Source organism: Vigna radiata, chromosome 1 (genome assembly GCF_000741045.1).
Source record: "Vigna radiata var. radiata cultivar VC1973A chromosome 1, Vradiata_ver6, whole genome shotgun sequence".
Classification (NCBI taxonomy): Eukaryota; Viridiplantae; Streptophyta; class Magnoliopsida; order Fabales; family Fabaceae; genus Vigna; species Vigna radiata.
In genome coordinates, this window is record NC_028351.1 from 34567536 (window position 1) to 34591056 (window position 23521).

Here is a 23521-nt window from a genome sequence, read left to right on the forward strand (position 1 = left end):
ATGATACAAGGTTAAGAAATTGATTTTAAACTTAATTCAACACTAAGATTAAGGTGATGTGTACATTTATTTATATATTATGAAATTATTTTTTCTTTTGATATGAAACTTTCAACACTTCAAACTATCACGATTTTGTTATTACAAAATGCTTTAAAAGAAAGAATGAAAAAATAGGTCATATATTTAAATTGTTTTTATCTTATGTGAAACTATTTAATATACTAAAACATAACGTAAAAAGATCTAAACTTTAAAAGAAGTGCTTCTAAGAAATTTATGAATATGGTAACTACAATTAAAATAGTCATATGGTTCACAAACTCCGATTATAAGTACGAAGGTTCACTAATACAAACAAAACTTTTTATAACAATCAAATAATTTTGTATAACAAGTCTTCTTACCATACATAATAACGGTTAATTTTATTATAAAAATGTTATCGATTAAATTATTATGACACGTAAATTTCTCTTGTCACAACAAATTATCATACACTCCACTTTTTTTCGGTTAAGGAAACATATTAGTTGCTTTCTATTTACTTCTAAAAGCAAATAAAACATAACAACTCCTTCTTAGGGATTTTTAGTATGTGCAAGTAGAAATTAAGCCCTTTTTTTCTTATGTTCTTTTTTCTGGTTTGGTATCCTTTCATCTATATATATTAACTGTGATATCTATTGTAAATATATAAAAAAAAAAGAAAACTATAGATAATAACATTGTTTCATCATATGATGAAAAATTTAATGTGGGAGAACCTTGAAACGTCTTGCAAGTTCATTGGCATGTAAAATGTTCGCAAGCTTTGATTGTCCATAGGCACGCCAATTGTTGTAGCTATAGGCAAAGAAAGAAAATTAATTATGCACTTCTTCTGTTCTTTTTGTTGAAATCTATATCATTCACATAATTATAAATACTAAATCATACACAAAATTACATCGTTTTACGGTGACGAGATCTATATTTCTAGTTCATCAATTTCTGCCATAGAACAAAAAAGTTTATACTCCTATTTCCGTTAGATTTCAATATATGATTCTATCACAGAGTCCTCCTTTGCATGTGACTTTTCTGTTTTCCCTTCTATTTTTGGTTAAATTGAGGTCTTAAGGACTCTACCCGATTATCATTTAGTGTTTCGTAGGCTTGTCTACAATTTCCTTGCATTTCAAGTAATCGGTGTAATGTTCCTTGAATTGAGTAGTGGTTTTGTGAGGTAAGGGAAGCTAGAAATTGCTTAGATTATGTTTGTTGTGCTAAATTTTCATGTGAGTAATATGATGATTTGAACGAGTTTGTGATAATAATGTAAAATTTCCTATGTTTAAATATTGATATTTGATAGTATGATGTGTGTATAATTGGAATGGTGTGAAATTGATATTCTATGTTGTCATGATTGTGTATGAACGTTGTTTTGTTGTTTGAAAAGTGAATTCAAGTGGTTGGAGTGAGGATTGGTTAAATTATTGAGTTTTAAGCCTAAAAAGGGAGGGTTTGAAGGTGTGAGTTTGAGAATTTAGGGTTGATGTGAGGAAACTGTTATTGAGGTGCTGTCATGAGGTAAATTAAGACTTGTTGGATGTATAATGTAATTAAAATCTGACCTGTAATAAAGAGGTAGTGCATAGTTGAAGTTTAGGGTGTTTTTAATGTGAAAATAGGGTTTAAGTAGTGAGATTTGAAGTAAGGAGTTTAAACTATTTTGGAGAGTTTGGAACAAGTTATGGGACCAATTAGAACTTACATAGATGTTCAAACCAATAAAAGTTTGTCATGAAGGTGAGAATTGCTTCATAGGTTGAGTTCTATTTCATTTTGGAGGTTTAGGTGTTGCAACTTGAAAGTAGGAAGGTTGAGATGAAATTAAGGTGTTGGAGGGTGTTAAAAAGTGTATTTAGACTTGTCTATGCAATGGGTAAACTGATATGGAGATTAAAAAGTCTAGAATTGAAGTTGGGTAGCTTGTGGAAGTGAATTTCGATTTTAAAGTGTCAAATTGAGTTACAACAAGGTTTTCAAAGTTTTCTCAAGGCCTGGAAGGTCCTAAAGGCCTTTAGAAGTGGGGGCTAAAGTATTCAAATGAGAAAATTGAGTCTTGATCTTACTAATCGCACCTGAGCGCCTAAATTGGGCATTTAGCGTCTATTTCCGAAGGAGTAGCGCTTGAGCGTTGACGGACGCCTCTACACCTGTCTTTGGGGGATTTTTAGGGTTTTAGATATCCGTTTTGAATGTTTTTTAGGTCGTTTTGCGGGATTTTGGACCCTTCCAGAGTTGTTGGTGAGGGTTTCAAAGTTGTTTTTCTTGCCTAAGTATGAGTTTAAAGGAGTTTTGTGTTGTTTAGTGGTTCTTCTTGAACTGTTCTTTTGTATTAATGTATATGGAATGGTTTCGTGTGATTTTTGATGACTTGCTGGGGTTGTTTATGATCCTTTGAAGTATAATCAGTGTTTATGTAATGTAAAAGTGAAAGTTTATATGTATATGGTTTTATATGGATTCAAATGGTTTCACAGTTGGTAAAATGGGTTCCACAAAGGGACTCCTTCGGTGTGATTTCAAGTATTTTTAGAATGAATGTAGTGAGCTTAGTATTGGGGGTTATCCTAACACTCTAATGATATTTCATTCTTATGTAGAGAAGATTGATTCATGTGATGAGAGTAGTAGGTGGTCTTAGTCTAGGTGCTTTCTAGAGACCTATGATGCGGTAATAGATTAACCTTGTGCGGGTGGTAGGGTGAAACCTATTGACAATGACTTTACAAAGCAGTAGAGGTCACCACATGTACACAACCTGCCATAGCTCGACATTCGTGCTATGTCCGGATAGTTGATTTAGGTCTTTGCATATTAAGATGTTTGGATTGGTGAATGTTACATATTTCATTTAAGGATGAAAAGTTATAAATGATATACCACATGTATTGTATTCTAGTTTACCTTTACTTTAGTGTTATCTGTCTTTGTGTATGTTTTCTTTTTTGCGATAATCACCTTAATGGTGCAAGTTTAGGAAGAATTCTTTACCGTTGCTCCAGTGAGAGGTGGGGTAAAATAATTGAAAAGTCAAATGACTTTTCGTAGGTTTGTTTTCATAAAATAATTCCATTATCATATATGTAATATTCATTTTAGTAATATTTACTATTAAAAATGAGATGTTACAATTTTTTTCTAAACATATAATTTTTTTTTTATAATTATTTTACTTTTATAATATATATATATATATATATATATATATATTATAAATCTACTTGCATAGATTTGAACTCCTTAGTACCTTGATGGATCGTTAAGTTTGTCAAAAAGGATTCCGTCAGGATAAGTAAATCTATGACCAATGGAGGAGACATTAACAATTCTTCCTTGTATCTTACTTTCTCTTGCTGTTTTCTTCATATTTTCCAACAACAGATTTGTTAGAAGAAAATGACCTGTCAAATTATGTTCCACAAAATACAAAACATTGAGATTATTTTCACAATTTTCCCCAACCCAATATCATAAAAAAGATAATGTAATGAATACCTAAATAATTTATAGCAAATTGAAGTTCAATGTTGTCCTTGGATAGCATGAAAGGGCATGCACAAATCCCCGCATTGTTTCTTAGAATTTAAGAAAAAAAAAAAGTTAGAAAGAGAGTAAATGCAAGAAAAAGTGGAAAGAAGGAGTTGGTGCTTACATCAAAATATTCAATGGAAGAGAAGTTGAATTAAACTCATCGGCAAAATGATGAACAGAGGCCATTGAACTTAGATCCAACTTCATGACATCAACTTTAGCAGTGGGAAATTGCTTAAGTATTGAATCCTTAACATTAAAAGCATCCATCATATCAATCACTGCCATTATCACATGCACACCACGCAATGCAAGAACACGAGCTGTCTCAGCACCTATACCGCTTGATGCACCTGTTCTTCTTTCAACACCAACAACAACTTCAATTAAAAATGTCTATGCGTGTAATTAACAAAGAAAATAAATCAGATAATATAATTTTTATTTCGTCATTCTTTTCTATACGTTTAAGCATTATGAAAGAATCAAAGGAAGGGAAAGAAGAATGTGACCAGTAACAATAGCAGTAAGAGCAGTGGCATCGATTCCGAGAGTAACTTCTTCTGCAGTGGATGACCATGAAAACCCAGAAACTCCTCTTCTTTTGAATGGCCACATCTTCTATTTTTTTCTCTCTCTCTAATTCTCAACTGAATTCTTCTGTATATCAGTTCCAGAAATCTACTATTAGTTGCTCATTTATAAATTCTGTGTGGGTTGGTGCACTTGCTAGAACAGAAGAAACTAGCATACCTGGTTTAAGACGTTGGATCTGTGAAGCTTGGCTCTTCTCTATGTTTTTCCAGCGGTTGGATCTGAACTGCATAAGTTTGTAGATTAATATATAGGTTTGATTCTATTCCAACATAAACACTAAAATACAAAAACAAGAGCAGAAGATTGAATAATGTAAAATGATTTTTGTTGCACCAATTTCTCTCACAGACAGTCCTTGTTCAACGTTTACGAGAGTATATTAACTAGATATATGAAAAACATGGGACAACTATAAAGGAATTTTGTAGGAGTTGATAACCTACAGAATTCTTAGACTGTTTGAGAATAGATGATTCGGTTACCTCTCTGTATAAAAGGGATTTGTGATGAAACTCAAGAGAATTAAGAACAAAATAAGTTGATATAACAACTTATTTATGTTTCGATTAAATAATTTAATTTAATATATTATTATTATAGAGTCAATGGAGGAAAAGAGAATATGTGAGTTGGTGCACCCACACGAAATCATAAATGACGTATGTTAGATAAAGTTATACTCTTCCAAAATTATTAGTATATGATATATATGATTGAGTATTAATTTATTATGTAAGGACAGGGCGAAGCAACTATCTTTAATTTTAAAACGTGATTGACAATTGGTAGTTATACAGAGGTTTAATCTCATTAGAAGTCATTATTTCTTTTTTAAATTTTAAATAGATTTTTTTTTTTTTTTTGCGTATCAGTGGAGTTTCTTTTATGTTAAATTTGATTTAATTAAAAATCTGTCATCAAATTCACCATAACGTGACATGTTCAGTTGAATGAAAAAAGACATCTGACATTAAAATTTGAGTTTTGTTTTAAACAAATTATAAGAGAGAGGTGATATCACATTGAGAGAAAGGCAAAGGTGGAAAATTAAAAATTTTAAGGACTATCACCTTTAACTGGAGAAAAAAATTGAGGAAAATCGCGTTATTTAGGATTGTTATTACAAATACATGTTCAATTTGAGTAATAGAGAGAGTAGAAATAATAAGAATGATGGAAACAACAGCATACAGTAATCGATTAAGAAGTATAAGAACCTTTTAGATGCTGCAAGTGGAGCATCTCTTTTTGATATGTTGCAGTCTGAAGTTCCACGATGGTGCGGAGAAGCTTACGAAAGGAGTCATGAAATGGCTGCAGTTGAGCCATGTAAGACTTGGAGTTCCAGCGGACATTGGAGCACTGCTTCAAACGTCTATCGACTTTAGGGTGGATTCCAGGTTGGCCAAGTCGAAGACTTTCTTCTTCTTGAACATGGAGGGATTATTCTTCATTGCTTCTGCTATGGCTGTTAGCAACGCAATTCCCACACCTTGCACTACTACTGTGCCGTCCATCATTCACGCTTAGCAGGAATCAACAACCAACACTAACTATATATATATATATATACTTTCTCTTAACTTGTCTGGCTACCCATAACAAAGAACCCGATTTTCCCTTCAAACGAATTCTAATAATAACAATTCTAAGAAAGAATTCTAAGAAAGAATGCAATTTCTCCCATTTTTTTTTTCTTAATTAAAGGTGACAACCCTTAAAATTAAATATTGGTGAATTTGATAATAAACTTTTAATCGAATCAAATTTATAGTAAAAGACGAAAAAAAAAGACTTATTTATTATATATATATGATTGAGTATTATTTGATCATATTTCTATAAAATTCATCTCCCAGTCAAAAAACATTTTATACTTTTAAAAAAGATTTTTGTATAATGATTCTCAAGTAGGTATAGAAACAGGAAAATAGATATAGGTTTTTATACTTATTAAAAAAATATTTTTTATACCTGTGAAATAAAGTTTTTATATCAATTATGTCTTGAATAGGTATATAAAAAGACTATCTTTTAATACATAATATTATAAGTACAGATATAAAAAGTCTCCTTGTATATATAGAAATATTACCTTTTATACCTGTTAATGTTAGAATATGCATAAAAAATCTCACTTTTATATCTTTTGGTGTTATAAGATTAGAATCATAATCCAGTAAGACTTTTTATATATTTTTAGGTTTTAATCGGTATAAAAAGTGATTTTTTTAAATACTAGATGTGCATGTGTTGCTATACATATTCGATGCATAAAATTCAATCCCAGAATAGAGTCTAAATAATCCATATCGAGCAAAATAATCAATATATTTTTTATTATTAACACATCAAAATAGTTCCTAAACTCAATGTAATATTTTTACCTAACAAAGTTCCTAAATATATTTTCTAACATAGTTACACATAAAATAGTTCCTTAAATCAAAATGTAAAATTGAATACATTCAATCATCTACAAAATGTTAAAACAAATGCAATCCATTACTTTAGAACATCCTTTATGATGTTGCTCCATGGGACACGTGTCAATATCTACATAATGAATAGTTTAAGTAAAGTGATAATATTGATGGCTTAAGATGTTAATTATAAAATGTTCACGGTACCAAATTCCATGAGTCAACGTCATTTATGAACATAATTTCTTACATGTGTCTCATGACATAATATCTGAACTCAAACCTTTCCGGTTAACGTGAGCACTACAAGTCAAATTTATAAAGTATCATAAATTTTTAATTGTATTTATAGTATGAAATATTAACTACTTATAGTTGGTGCAATGAACTGCAACTTCTTTCTAGAGGCGATATGTGTTCCCTGCAACCTTGAATATGCCTCAATCAATTTGTAAAGTTACATGTACATTGAAATGAGTTCTATGGAACTTAGTAAAATTAATTATGTGTACGCAACAAAAAAGTTATTAAAAAACGTTACGATATTAGTGTACTTTTAATTGTTAAAGTGTGAGTTTTTTTGTGTAATGAACAAAAGAGAACCACAAGAAACTGTTGAGGAAGAATTACTAAGAATTGTCAGTGACCCTTGTAGATTAAAACAATAATAGTGTCAAATAAGTTTTACGTAAATAGAATTTCATTAATAAAAAACATATACTTACGGTTGGAAATAAGGTGTTAAGTACACTTGTTCTTTTCCCTTTTCAAAAGCCTCTAATAGGTACTTTGGACCTCTTCACCTTTCTTTTTTTCTTTTCTTTCATCATTCCTTAACTCCCACAAGGTTTGGTCCTGTAGAATCTGACCCATTTCATCATTGAGCGAAAAGTACGAAAAAAATCAGATCGATTTTTCGATCAAAAGTACTATGTGAAATCCTCGGTTTTTTCCTCTTTCTCTATCCCTATCTCGTAGGTAGAGCCTTTGTTCCTAACTCCTTGAATGGCAACAGGGTTAATAAAACATAAATGTGATCATTCTTCCTCTCAATGCGTAATCAATGTAAATACCTTTAACATTAGAAATGAATAATGTTAGAATAAAATGTTGAAGATATTTAAACTTCATAAATGTAGAAATTTACTTATAACAACCAAGGTTGTATTACTGATATACGTAACATATCAATGCCATAGAAAATTTCAAAAATGACCCTCTAAAATATAAAGAAAGGGAGATTTTACTACCAACACACCAAGTTGTTCTAGAACTGTTTGTTGTTGCAGTTGTGTTGTTTGTGGCGGTTCTTGCAGCGATTCATTCACATCTTCCTCTCTTTGTGCTTCAACCTCATATACATCTTTAAAAACATACAAAAGATTAGTATTACGAATAAAAACGACAAAGTGTGTAATTAAAATAATTACCTCCTTTACAAATGATTTTGATAATCTAACTGGTCAAAAGATAAAATTTCTAGAAGCCTGTCTGTCCCACTGTTTAAACCTCTTGAATGGACACAGGACTCGAACAATAGCATCTCATACATCTACAACCACCACTCTCATCATCAGTTGTAATGGTTTCATGATATAATGGTTTATCCCAATATATACATCTTTACTTCAACTGTCAATTAAAAATATAATAAAATAAATTTAACATAATTGAATAAAAATAATTATAATTATTAACTTTTAAATTTTAAAGATCAAAATATATCCAAACTTTAAATAACTAATTTCAATATTACTTCAAATTAAGAAACTAAAACCCTAATATTTTCGTAAACCTTATTACCATTTTAATCAAAATGTCCATAGCATCATGTATCTAGCTGAAAAGTCATTTTAGAAAGAAATATTTTGTAGAAGCTTATTCATGAAAAAAATATATATTTTATCATAACAATAAGTTATATATAGATATAATTCAAATTGAATGTTTATTCTATAATAAAAAAATACTGTCCACATTAATCATGTTTCAACTTTTGTTTTAACTACTGTGCATAGAAGTTGGAATTAGTATAATGGTTTTGGTAAAATAAGCCGAAGGCGAAATAAAGAATGATTATTATTTCTACATCACACTGTGCAGAGGAGGCTATAATAGCTTAATATATATAGGACACAAACTTACCTAAGATAAATATTACATTATTATTGTTGACATACCTCAGAATCAGATACAGTAATATACTAAATGTATGATATAGTTTGATAGAGAGCATAAATGCTAACATGTGCATGTGTCAGCTTATTGTGTGTATAGTTTTTCAACTCATACTTTCATATTATTCTTGCCTTCTCACGTGCTTTTATTTATTTATTTTTGGCTTCACTTCAGAACTGTATCCATCAATTTGTTCAAGATTTGCTATAGATCATGAGATCAATAATGATACCAAACACATAAAGTCACTCCAAAGGGAAATAAACAATATTCAACAAGTCCAAAGTCAAAATCTATAGTTTATTATTCAACACACTCGACTAATGGAAGCAACAAAATCTTGCAACTTCCTTAGCTCTAACTCCATTACCTGGTATAAGTGAAATAAATTGATATGAGAATTTTATTTTCTTTCATCGAACATTGTGTCAGCAAATATTGCAACTTCTTGCAATGTAATTCAAAATCAAAGATTCTGTTCAGTTATGCCACAAGCAACAAATGGGTGGGATGAGAAGGCTTTGACTAGGTTTTGATTTTTTCAAGAATATTGTATAAATTTTAGTAAAATCAACTGGACTGAAGTAAACTGTGGAGGAACAATACAAATTAAAATAATAATGCAATCATTCATTCAAGAAAGCCAATTTTGTAAACAGAGAATAAATCAATCGGTGAATAATTATACAAGCATAAACCCTACGTGACGACGGCATACCACAACAAGGGTTTCACCCACCGCAGCCGAGAACTTCAACCACAACGAACAACTTCAAACGTCAAACAATAGCTTCATCTAACCATCTCGATAACCGAATGAAAACAATGGCAACCGAAGGAGAATGGAGGAGAACGAAGGAGAGAGAACGAGAACGAGAATGAAAAAGAAATTGCATAATAGAGAAGAGAAAGTATTACAGGAAAAAGAAATTGAATATGTAAAAAATAATTCATAACTGTTATAATATTTAACCGGTATAGATCAATAATTTATACATGTTCTAGGGTTACCAAGTATAAAAAAAGATTTTTTATATCTATTCTGATTGCAACCAGTATAAAAATATTTGTATTTTATTATAATATTGCTACCACACCACTTTTTATACTTATTTTCATTATAACTGGTGTAGAAAAGTTTCTCATATTTACAAAATTATCATCACACCATTTTCTATACCTGATAAATTTTAACAGTTATAAAAAATATCTATTAATAAGTAAACATGTACTTGATTCATTTCTATTAGGTTAACACGATATCATATACCTATTACTAATAATTTATGGTTAATCATAATGATTTAGAAGTTAATAAGTATTTAGATTAATAAGTCCAAATTCATCCAAGTAAAGGCACATGAATAATAATAAAAATAGTTTATAAACATTAGTTAAACTTGGATTTCATAGTGTCTTTTGTTGACATAATTTCTATCTAATTCAAGGAAAACACGTATTTAAGTAAAAAATAAAGTAAGAAAAAAAAGAAGAAAACAAATAGTAAAATAAAAATTTAAACCAAGTCGATTACCTTTTCTATATATAGTTTAATCTAACAAATGGGAAATGGTAGTTTCAATATATTTGTCACATATACATCACACTTCATAATATCAAGTATCTTAAAAATCAATTTGTATTAAGAGTTGGACTTTAAACCTATTTTAGCACTACTAAATCATTGTATTAAGTGAGTTCACTTCACTTATATCTTTTTATTGACATTATTTTTTATCGATGTAAGATCTTTAACATACCTCATTCACATCGAAATATATACCATTTCATATTTGAGATTAGACATAGTGGACTTTATGTCTATCTTAATTTTACAAAACTAACTTATAAGGTTAGATTTGCATCTATTTATATATTCTCACTACAAAAAAAAGGAATTAATGGCGGACTCAATTTGTCGAAAATATCCATTTTTCGTCAGTTTTAAATGTTTTCTTACGGATTACCAATGATCAGGAATTTATTGGTAAACTCACAATCGGTAACCATTACCGATGAATACTGCCTGCCGATAATTACTAACGGACAAATCTGCCAACAATTATCGAAAGATATATCCACTGGTAATTATCGAAAAATGTATCCAACGGTAATTATCGAAAAATATATCCGCCAATAATTATTGAAGAATATATCCTTTAGTAAGTTTGTCACTAATGTCGTAATTGATTCAGGTGCAATGTGTATTGACTAATACTTGCCTAAAACCTTTAATTCTCTTTCCTAGAACCTAAAAGGGTTTTTCTTTTCAATAAATTTCACTATCCTTCTCTCTGATTCATATTTCATTTTTTTATATAATATCATCACACCACTAAAAAACACAATAATACCCACAATTACAATAGTAAAAAACAACCAATATTTATCAATAATAAACAATTTTTAATATTTTAATGACAATTACAAATTCATTGGTAATTTCAATACCATTAACTATTATTTATAGATATAGGCCGTCGATAATTACTGACAGATACATTTGACAGTAAGTGTCATACATAGACCAATGTAATTCGTATTTTGTCTATCCTACATTCACATAATCACCAGATCTGCACAAAGCAATAAACAACTCGTGGATGAATTCAAATCAAGCATATATTGATGAATGGATAAATGGTGGAGTGTCTGTAAAAGATACTTTGACATCCAAACTAGTCAAGTGCATTAGATAACAATTCATGATATAGCTATGGAAATAAATTATTCATCTCGATGATGATACTATTTAAAAAATAATTATGGATTTGTGAGTCTTCACCCATATAGACCTGGGTGGGCCTTAATCAATTTATCTCATAAGTCATTTATTTGACTTGGGATATACTAAATTAAAGAATAACATATCGTTAGAGTATAACATACCAGTTTATGTGACTAAGTAAAAAGACCGACTTAAAACAGAGTAAAAACTGGTCAACTTATGACTAGGTAACTTGATATGTATCCACCTTAATTTGAAATATGTCACCATCTTTAATACTTGCAAAATGTTAAAATTTAGAGAATCTATATTCCAATACTTCCTTTTATATAATATAGACACCCATCTTGTTCTCAATCTTACAAAAGTTAAAGGTAAATAAGACAATTTATCATTGTTGTGATCAGAGTATAAAGATTATAAATAACAGTTTATTTCATAATGTGAAATTTTAAATAAATTTTCAAAAATAGAGTTCCTTTTTTGTTTTTATCATCCTTTATTTTTAATTTGTTTTTGTCTCTACTGGTCACTAGTGGCGACTAAGATTTCAAGGTGTATTCATGATCTATATGTTGTTGAAAGAGAAAAATATTAGAAAAACCATTATGAATCTATCAAATTGTTATGATTTTTCTAATATTAAATAATTAGTTTTCATAAACACGATATAAAAAATAGTAGTATACTTTCCACAAATTTGTTATAAAAACTTTCTCACTTCCATTTATAAGTACACTAAATCGTTTCAACACATTTATAAACTTTTAATTTTATCTTAATAACTTTTTGTAAATTAAACAACTACACACAAAATCCTATTTCCTTTTTCTTTTTATGACACCATAGCATATTGATCTTAATATATATGCCTTGGTGGCTACTGGATGAAAACTAACTTTATTCCAATGAAATTTCTATAAATGAAAAAGAAGATGAACAGAACAAAAGAAGAAAATTGGTGAATTTCTCATTGCATGTAAAAGTTTTACAGTGCATGAGAAGCAGAAGCAGGAGAACATTTATATACTACGGCTTATAACAAAAAACGGAAGAGAGTCCAACAGAAAATAAGAGGCCCAAAACAAAATTAGCAAATAAAGAAAGCATGCTTCTTCCCGCACCTCCATAATTTCATCTTGCATCCTCATATACTAGTGAAGTGACATATTCGTTATCTTTAATCTTCTTCCTTACCAAGAAATGTACGGAGGTGCGTGAAGAATCTGCCAATAAGGCATTAAGACTTATGAGAAAACTTCATGCACCTTCCTAAAATTTTTTGTTAAATATATGTTTTAGTTTTTATATTTGTTCTCCATTCTCAATTAGGTTTTCATATTTTTTTTTTTATCTCAATTGTATCCTAATATTTGTAAATTTGAGGAATTAAGTCCTCTCCGTTTTTTTTTTGTCCCAATTGCATCTTAATATTTGTAAATTTGAGGTAATTAAGCCTTCTCAATTGGCCTACGACGTTAGTGACCACTTAACGGAGAGGGCTTAATTGCCTCAAATTTACAAATATTAGGATGCGATTGGGACAAAAAAACATGAGGACCTAACTGAAAATGAGAAACAAATATGAGGACTAAAATATATATTTAACCAAAATTTTTCTAGCATCGTATAAAGAAATTTCTTATTTTTTTTTTCTGAAAATAAAAATAACATTCGAATTGTATGACTCCAAATTTCTTATTTTTCATGAAAAAAATATTTTTAAATTATATGATTCAAAAACTAAATATAATTTCTGAATTATATGATAAAAAAATCCCTAAATTAGATAATTTAAAAGTCATTTTTAACTTTAAATTACCCAATAAAAAAAATGCAAAAGAGATATTTTATTTTATATGGAATACATTTATGAATGTGCGGAAAGAAACTGCCCACCTCTAAAGCTCACATATTTTTTCTTTTTCTCAGTTCTTAACTCAATTATTCTCTTTGAATATATATATAGAAAAGGGAAAGATACTTGGATAAAGAAAATGATCATACCAAAATTTCACACAAAAATATATTTAAAAATCTATTTTATAAATTTTCATTTGTTATGGCATAAAAAATTTAGAATAATATAATAATATATGTTATTCACAATTTTCGAAGAAAAAAATTATTATTAATACAGGAAGACATAAATGCAAATAAGCACGACATGAGTGATATTTGAGAAGATGAAGGTGATGTGCATTATGAGAAAAGACAACAAATGGGGTTTTTGTCTCCAGCTTCTCTCCCTCCCCTCTCCACCCATAATAAATGAGATAAATGAAATTTAGAATGGTTATTTAAACTTTTTCTTCTTCCATATTTAGGTGGTTACGAAGAGAAAAGAAATAAAGGATCAAGAAATAAATTAAATAAAAATATACGTTTTGGTCAAACAGCAATGAAATTAGAATAGGACTTTTTTTTTCATCATTAATATTATTACTGTTGATATTATGACCACCCAACTAATCAAGGACGGAGCTGCTGACCTTCCAGTGAAAAAATGAGTGAGTGGTTTGAAAATTATTTTAAATAATAACAGTTATTAATGGATAGTTAATGAAAATAATAATCATTGATTAAGAATTAATAAGAATAAAAATCATTTATTGTTAATTAATCAATCAGATCTAATAGTAAACTCTTTATAATATCTCACAAAAAAGTAGTGAGGAAGGAAAATTAATTTTAATTATTAATCTTTATTACAAAATTATTACGCCAAGTTATTGATTTGAGTTTCGGAGACAAGTTTGAATATTTTAAGTTAGAGAAATGATTCTTTTTGACACACCTAAATTTTTTATATTCATTTGATACTATCCTTACTTTTTACTCTCTTCTTTTTTTAAAAACTACAAAACTTTATACTTTTTGAACCATTTTACCCTTGTATTCTATGTCAAGTGAATGTAAAAGTGTATCGTGATATTATTACTCTTTATGTTAAAGATCTCAACTCTACACAAACATTTTGGTATCAACATGTAACCGAGCAGCATCCCGTGTAACCACAATAAACCAATCTTTATTACAATGGAAAACAATTACCTAGTGGCGTGGCCCGACTTTCTCAATATGTAATATGCTTAACCTTGGCATAATGGTCAACCTTTAGCATGGCTGTCGTGCTCTTCACATGTCTGTGCTAAATCATAGAGTTACAACACAGCTAGAGAATAAAAGCTAAAAGAGAAGGAAAAACTCTTCATTCATTGAATTATCAAAAGTACAAGCAAGGAAAGATATATATAGGAAAAACAATACACAGGAAAAAACTAAAGGACGAAGAAAAAAGGAACCGAGCGAATCGAACGGAAAAGTATAGAGAAATAAAACCGGATGGGTCACTCTAAGAGAGACCGAACGGTAACAATATAAATGTTATCAGCCCCCCTCAAGCTGGGCGTAAATATTTTGGAGACCCAGCTTGGAACGAAGAAGTTGAAAAGGAGGAGGTGGTAACGACTTAGTTAATATGTCGGCTGTTTGCATTGTTGTGGAGATGGGGAGAAGCTTGATTAGACCAGCGGCAACTTTTTCACGAACAATGTGACAGTCAATGTCAATGTGTTTTGTACATTCATGGAAGACTTGATTAGAAGCAATTTGTATGGCAGATTGGTTATTGCAATAGATAAAAGCAGGAGACGTGTAATCAACGTGGAGATCATGAAGCAGATATGTGAGCCACTATAGCTCACACACCGTGCTTGCGAGGGAACGATATTCGGCCTCAGAAGAGCTACGTGAGACGATCAGTTGTTTCTTGGAGCGCCATGAGATGAGAGAGTTGCCTAAGTAGACGGTGAACCCAGTGACCGAATGGCGAGTATCAGGACATGTGGCCCAATCAGAGTCACAAAAGGCTTTCAGTTGAATAGTAGAGGTGCTAGGAAGATGAATACCAGTACCAGGAGTTCCTTTGAGATATCGTAGTATACGATTGGTAGCTTGTTGATGTACAGTCGTGGGAGCAGACATGAACTGACTAAGGTGGTTGACAGCAAAAGTAATGTCAAGACGAGTCGTGGTTAAATATATTAGTTTTCCAATAAGACGACGATAGGAGGCAGCATCATCAGCATCAAGAGACCGAACGGTATTAGTAGAAGATTGTTTGGGAACCATGGGAGTAGGAACGGGCGAGCTATCGAGTAGGTCGGTTTCAGCATCCAAGACATACTTGCGTTGGCTAAGATGTATCCCTTTAGAGTTGCGGGCAACCTCTAGGCCGAGAAAGTAAGTCAAGTCACCAAGGTTCTTTATGCGGAATGTAGAATGAAGAAGGTCAGTGATGTGTTTAATTTCTCCATTGTTGTTGCCAGTGATTAAGATATCATCAACATAGATGAGTAATGCCGTAGTATGGTTGTCGTCATGTTTCAGAAAAAGAGAGTTGTCAGAGATTGAACAGTGATAATTATTGGATAGCAAAAATTGATATAATTTGGCATACCATTGTCGACCGACTTGTTTAAGACCATATAGAGAATGTTGGAGTTTACAAACCTGATTTTTGTTGGCGGTGGTAAGGCCAGGAGGAATCTTCATATAAACATCCTCATGAAGATCACCATGCAAGAAAGCATTATTAACATCCAATTGTTTTAGTGACCAACACTTAGAAGCAGTTATGGCAAGAAGAAGTCGAACGGTAGTGAGTTTGGCAATAGGCGCAAAGGTGTCTAAGTAGTCCAGGCCTTCAATCTGGTTGTATCCTTTGGCAACAAGTCGCGCTTTATACCGTTTGATAGATCCATCAAAATTATATTTGATTTTGTAAATCCAACGACAACAAATGGCGGTTTTGTTCGGAGGAAGAGTGGTAAGTGTCCAAGTGTTATTAGCCTGTAGAGCATCAAGCTCGGCACGCATAGCAGTGACCCATTGAGGTTGTTTTGAAGCAGCAGAGTAACAGGTTGGTTCAACATGAGAGGAAATAGAAAATATGGTATGCTTAAAAGTAGGAGAAAGGCGGTTATATTGAAGGTAATTCCGAATGGGATATCGAATAAAACTATTAGTCTGGAAATCATTTAAATAAGTAGGAGTCTTACGAGTTCTGGAGGACCTTCTTATGCTGGTGGAAGTGTCACTGTCAGGGTCATGAATTTGAGGTATATCTGTGGATGTGCTTTGAGAAGTATCATTAGGACAAGTATCAGAAGGTAAAATGGCTTTATGTAAATAATCGAACAGTAAAAGATCATCATAATTATTCGTGTAGTGATGTGGCAGTGGTAGCGAGAGAGAGGTGTCGGTTTTAGTAATATTATGATATGGAAACTCATTTTCATGAAAAATAACATTACGAGATACTTCAACCTTGTGGTTTTTGAGGTTTAGGAAGAGATAACCTTTTGTGTGCTTTTTAAAACCTAAGAAAATACCAGGAACCGCACGGTCATCAAATTTCTTTCGGTGAGCAATGATAGTGTTGGCATAGCAAAGACAGCCAAAGACTCGTAACACCGAGAGGTCACAAGGAGATCCATGTAGCCATTCGTGAGGTGTATCATTTTGGAGGACGGGTGTGGGCATTTGATTTATTAAGAAAACAGCATGTTGAGCTGCATAACACCAGAAAGCAAGGGGTAAATGTGAGTGGAAAAGTAAAGCACAAGTTGTATTTAATATGTGTTGATGTTTACGTTCAATCATTCCATTCTGTTCAGGGGTTTCCACACAAGTAGTTTGATGAACAATGCCTTTACTTGAAAAAACGTCATGCATAATGAATTCAACACCATTGTCACTACGGATAGTTTTAACTTTTTTATTAAATTGATTTTCGATATAGGAAAGAAAATTGAGTATGTGGGTTTTTACAGAAGATTTATGTAGCATAGGTATAATCCAAGTATAACGAGAGTAATCGTCAACAATGGTTAGCAAGTATTTAAAACCATTCATGGAAGCAGTAGTGGGACCCCATATATCAATATGCAATAATTCAAAAGAAGATTGTGATGTAGAATTGCTAGCAGTGAAAGGAAGTTTCTTTTGTTTTGCCCGATGGCACGCATCACAGGAACTATGCATTGCATCAGTTGTTATGTAAACATGTTTGTTTTGCAAAAGTTGTAATCTAGTATGTGATAGATGTCCAAGACGAGCATGTCATAAGTTTGGATGCTGAACAAAACAGATTACAGGACTAGTATTAATGTCAATTTTACAAGTAGAGGGATCAAAGAAATATAATCCATTGTGGTGTCTAATCAAACCAATCTTCTCTTGACTGTTTATGTCCTGTACAATGCAGCCAGAGGGAGAAAAGTTAGTTGACAGTTGTTTTGAGCTATAAGTTTAGAAACAAAGAGTAAGTTGAATGAAAAATCAGGGACGTAGAGTACATTAGAGAGAGAAAGTTTAGTATTGAGGTGAACAGTACCCTTATAATGAGCAGTAATAATATTACCATTAGGTAGACTTATAGGAATGGGGTTAATCTTTTGATAAGAAGTAAAAAATTTTAAAGAGGTGCAAACATGATCAGTGGCACCGGAGTCAAGAAGCCAGAGATTATTAGATTGCATTTGAAAAATTGAAACAATATTACTTGGAGAAGTATTGGTAGAGACAGTGCCAACTTGGTTGATGTATGTATTGGAAGTGTTGGGCGTATGTTGTTTGAACAACGTAGCAAGAAGTTGATATTGTTGAGGAGTGAGTTGAATTGTGTCAAGAGAAGAGCGTTCTTGGTCTAAACTTTGCAATTGAGTAGCAGTATCAGTGGACGAAATAGTGTTGTGAATTTGACCTGGTTTGTTGGAAAACTTGTGACCTGGTGGATAACCGTGTTTCTTGAAACAAACATCTATGGTATGGCCATTTTTGTGGCAATAAGTGCAGACTTTGCGAGAATTGGTATTGGCAGTTTTGACAGTCTTGTTTTCTTGGTTAGGGAAACCATGTTTTTTGAAACAAGTGTTTTCTTGGTGGCCAGTTCTATTGCAGTGAGTGCAGACAGCAGAGGTGGTGTTAGAAATAGAGGTAGATGAAACAGAAGCAGTGACATGGTCGGTCATAAGTTGACGTTCTTGTTGAATAACAAGTGAAAATTTTTTGGAGATGGGAGGAATAGGATCAAGAAGAAGAATATGACATTGAATATTGGTATAGTGATCATTCAAACCCCGTAGAAGTTGCATGGCACGGTCTTCATGTTTACGTGTGGAAAGAATAGCAGAGACGGTGCAAGAACATTTTGTCTTGCAGGTACAGACAGGATCTGGGCGGAAGCAGTCAAGCTCATCCCAAATGACCCAGAGTTTTGTGAAAAATTCAGTGACAGAGAGCTCACCTTGGGATAGAGTAGCGGCTTCCATCTGCAGAGTTGAAATTCTTGCAAGATCACCTTGGGCAAAGCGATTTTTCAGATCAACCCAAATGTCAATAGCAAGATCCATCCATATAATGCTTCCACGAATAGATGGAGAGACCGAGTGAAGAAGCCATGAAACAACCATACTATTACAACGAAACCAAGCAGAGAAGGAAGCATCAGTCTTGGAGGGTTGAATAGCTGATCCAAGAACGAACTCTACCTTGTCTTTTGCAGAAAGAGCCGTGATGAAAGATCTGCTCCATGAGTGATAATTTGTTGTATTGAGAACAGGTGAGACAAGGGATATGGCAGGGTTCTCATTTGGGTGAAGGTAAAGATACGAATGTGTATTATCTTTAGTGGAGGAAAATGTATTAGAGTCAGCCATTAAGGAAGAAGAAGAAGGGAGGAAAAACAAGATCAAGAAAAACAGTAATCAGAGGGCAGCAGAAAAAACTTCTGATACCATCATAAAGTTACAGCACAGCAAGAGAATGAAAGCTAAAAGAGAAGGAAAAACTCTTCATTCATTGAATTATCAAAAGTACAAGCAAGGAAAGATATATATATAGGAAAAACAATACACAGGAAAAAACTAAAGGACGAAGAAAAAAGGAACCGAGCGAACCGAATGGAAAAGTATAGAGAAATAAAACCGGACGGGTCACTCTAAGAGAGACCGAACGGTAACAATATATATGTTATCACTAAAACCTGGTTCACATATTGATTCCTCTCTCCAACAAGATCCTTTCCTCCGAACACCTTCTGCCTACCTCAAGTCTGCTTCCTGCCTTTTCCTAAAGGCATAGATGGTTCCTTACGTCCAGAGGGTCCCAACGTTGACATTGCCACTTCCATAGCCAAGGGCCTCACTCATTTCTTTCACAATGGAAAAGACTTCCTGAAGGAGAGAGGACAATGTCTTCCTTGGTCCGTTCGACTCACCATTGCCACTGAAACGGAGCAAGCCATGACGCATCCTCATTCAGCCATTAATCCCCCCATTTACCGCCAAGACATCAAATTCAGAAATATATTTTGGACCACAATTTCAAAGTGGCAAACTTTGGTCTTGTTAAACTTGGAATGACCGAAATATCACACATTTCAACTGCTCCAATGGGAACTCCTAGCTATGGGAACACCTCTTTGATGAGAGCAATGATTAGAGTTTTGGTGTTGTTCTTGTTGAGATCGGGGCTAAAAAAGGTAGACTTTTCACGTCCTCCTAATGAAGTGAGTTTGGCTTCCTAAGCTGCAAATATTGGAAAAGGGATTATAGACCCAATCCTTGAACCCGAAACAAGAAGTGACTCTCGGACCCTTCCAATGACTTGGTTCTCGTTTGAGTCTTAACTAGGCACTTCAAACCCTTGTTTAGCATCTCTCGAGCAATGTGTGACAATACGATAATGATCAATGTCCTTCATTACTTTTATGCAGGTTGGAAAACATTAAGTACTTACAGATCACTCGTGACACATTTTAATGTGACTTCTTCATTTTAGTTTTCAAAAGTTTAACTAAAGATTGCCCGATTGCCCGATTGCCTGACCTTATGACTCAAACTAGCTTAATTTTATTAGTTACATTTTTCTACCGTTCAAAATCGAATTATTTTTTTCTTAAGTACAAATGAAAAGACTCTATAAACAAACCACTTGGCCAACTTTGAGCAACCGACAGGAAACGTTTTTTTAACTCCTGTCGAGCCCTCTACAGGTGGTCGGGGAACGTTTTTCAACTCCTGACTCACCTTCAACCAACCGGCAGGGAACATTTTTCAACTCCTGCCGAGCCCTTCACAGGTGGTTAGAGAACATTTTTCAATTCCTGGTTTACCTTCAAGCAACTGCAGCAAACATTTTTCAACTCTTGTCGAGCCCTTCACAGGTGATTAGGGAACATTTTCAACTCCTAACTAACCTTCAACCAATTGACAAGGAATGTTTTTCAACTCCTGTCTAGTCATTCAGAAGTGGTCAAGGAACTTTTTCAACTCCTGCCTTACTTGCAACGAGTGGAAAAAGAGGTTCTATGTGTTACATGTTCATTACTTTCATGGGTATGATTATTTGAGAACATATTTGTGTTGATTCTGTCTTTGTATGCAAATTCACTGTGTACTACATGAGATATTATCTATGATTGCATAACATTTGATTTAGAAAAGAAAAATCACATGCACTTTTGTTGAACTTATTTTATGTGGCAAAACAACAGTTTTAAGTCGACTTCATTATGAAGCAAGTCGATTAAAACTCGTGGCTTTACACAAAAGTGTGCTGTGAATTTTTCTGCAAAGAAAGTTTTTCAAAACTGCATTGAAGTGTGACTTAGTCGATTATGTGCGAAAGCCATTTGACTTAGTTAGTTTTGTTTGGAAGATCTTTGACCAAGCATTAATTGTTAATTAACTGCATTGAAGTACAACGACTATAAGCATTAATTGTTAGTCAACTGCTTTTAATATGGAATCAATTAACTTGGCCTGATTGCTACATTCTATTATCTTTTATATCTGACTGTGTATGGTCAACTCTATTAATAGCATAATCGACTAGAGGAGCGTCACTTCTGTGATAAACTATAAATAGACGCAAATTCGATTTTTACAATGACTTTTGTGATTTTAACGCTTTCATTGATTCTTTTCAGATTTGTAGAACGTGCTAAAGCTCCAAGAACTCGTCAAGAAATACCGTGGTGATAATTCTTTGGTGGTTGCTTGCAAAGCCAGATTTTGTGCTCAAAGACAGATTAATCATACTTCACAGTGAGGTGTTTGGAACGTGATCAACTACTTCTCTCAATCTTGTGAAGATTGTGGTTGCCCTGTTGTGATTACAGCAAGAGGACGTGTTGCGTTCTAGGACTCTAAGGAATGTTCAAAGTGATAAAGACTGCAAGAGAGGGGATATCTTGTTGTTGTTCTTTGTGTGTATATGCCTATATTTTGTTTAGAGAGTTAGAGAGGTATTTTATATTTTGACGTGAAGGTCTCTATAGAAACCTTGTTGTAAAAACCTTGACCATTATAGTGCATTTGCTTTTGGGTACAGGAAGGACACTGGATGTAGGCAGTTTGGCCGAACCAGTATAAAAACTGCGTTTGAATCTTCTATCCCTACATTCTTTACATTTCAAGTCGACTTTACATCTTACATAGTCAACTATTTTCCGCTACACTTGATTTATCTTTTTCCTTGCGATTCAAGAAATTTTTGAAAGTTTACTCCTTTACGAAAAAGATTTTAAAAAGACTCTAATTTTTGTATTTCACCAATTCATCCCCCTCCCCTCTTGGTGTTGAAACCAAGCTATTCTATTTTTAACAGTTCAGAATCTTGGTTAAACGTACAACAACACACAAAGATACTTGTTGAAGGTAAAATTAATCCGCATCAGAAGCATACTACCTAAAACCACTTCGCACATTATATTGTGTTTGGGCTTGGGGGGCTTGTATACTGTATGACCACCTAGTCAACCAAGGACTGAGCGGCTGACCGTCCAGCGAGAAAATGATTGACTGATCTGGAAATTATTCTAAGCAATAATAACCATTAATTGACAGTTAATGAGAATAATAACAATTAATTGACAGTTAACATGAAGAAAAGCCATTTATTGATAATTAATGAGTCAAACCTAATAGTAAGTTCTTTATAATATATAACAGAAAAGGCAGGAGAGGAATTAACTTTAATTATTAATCTTTATTATAAACATTATTACACAAAGTCATTAACTTGAGCGGAGTGTCTCTTGCAAGCACCCTCCCCCACGAATAAGAGAATATCACAATTGGATGATGGAGAGACAACTTTGAATGCTTTAAGTTAGGGATCTCAATCCTACCGAAACATTACTAACATTATTTTTATTATTAAATAATAACTCATTTTTATTACTAACTTATAATTATTATTATTATTATTATATAATTACAGAAATTATTCAGGAAAATTATTTCTCCAGTATAAACATAAACTTACGTGAATGCTCACAAACTTTTGCCAATGGTGTTTACTGCAAAGATATATCTTAAAAAATATTTTTTATGCAAACGAGGGTTTGTAATAACATTTAAATACATATACGTAAAATCCACCCTTACAGAAGCCATCAAACTTTAAGCTTGAACAACACACTATTTTCTTACATATTGGCCATTGTCACTGTTAATTTTTGATGGTCAAATTCATGCTAAAATCCCATAGCTTCTTAGCCAAATCCATGTCCCTTCCCTGCAAACATGTTTCTGAAACATTATTATCTGCAAAATACTTTCCATTGATTCCACTCACTTCTGGGTGCAATGCTAAATAGCATGTTGTCGATGCTCCCTATAATCATGTAAGACAAAAAATACTAAGACAAAACTATATATTTAACACTAAGACTTAAAACTCTGAAACTTTTAAGACTATATTTTCATGGTGATTCAACTTACTTGCTCCACATTTTTNAACACAAATCGCTCTATGCAACGAGGTAGAAATGAACTTAATATATTCCTTAGACCTGCATAAACCATACAAAGATGGCTATAAAACTGAACGTGTATATCATCTTATAGAAAAAGTATAGAAATATATATATATATATATATATATATATATATATATATATATATATATATATATATATATATATATATATATATAT

The 23521-nt window shown here is 32.3% G+C and overlaps 1 protein-coding gene across 2 annotated transcripts in view; it reads right to left on the minus strand.

The window, feature by feature from the left end:
- Positions 1-22894: 22894 nt before the first annotated feature.
- Positions 22895-23521, minus strand: part of LOC106769595 (short-chain dehydrogenase TIC 32, chloroplastic) — a 23067-nt gene continuing 22440 nt past the window's right edge. The window contains exons 7-8 of one of the 2 annotated variants that reach the window (XM_014655277.2): positions 23307-23377; positions 22895-23199 (exon numbers count right to left, since the gene is read on the minus strand). In XM_014655277.2, the coding sequence (XP_014510763.1) occupies positions 23035-23199; positions 23307-23377 (236 nt within the window). In that variant the 3' untranslated portion in view covers positions 22895-23034. The remainder of the gene's footprint in view (positions 23200-23306; positions 23378-23521) is intronic. The other variant, XM_022782373.1, reaches the window with a different exon arrangement.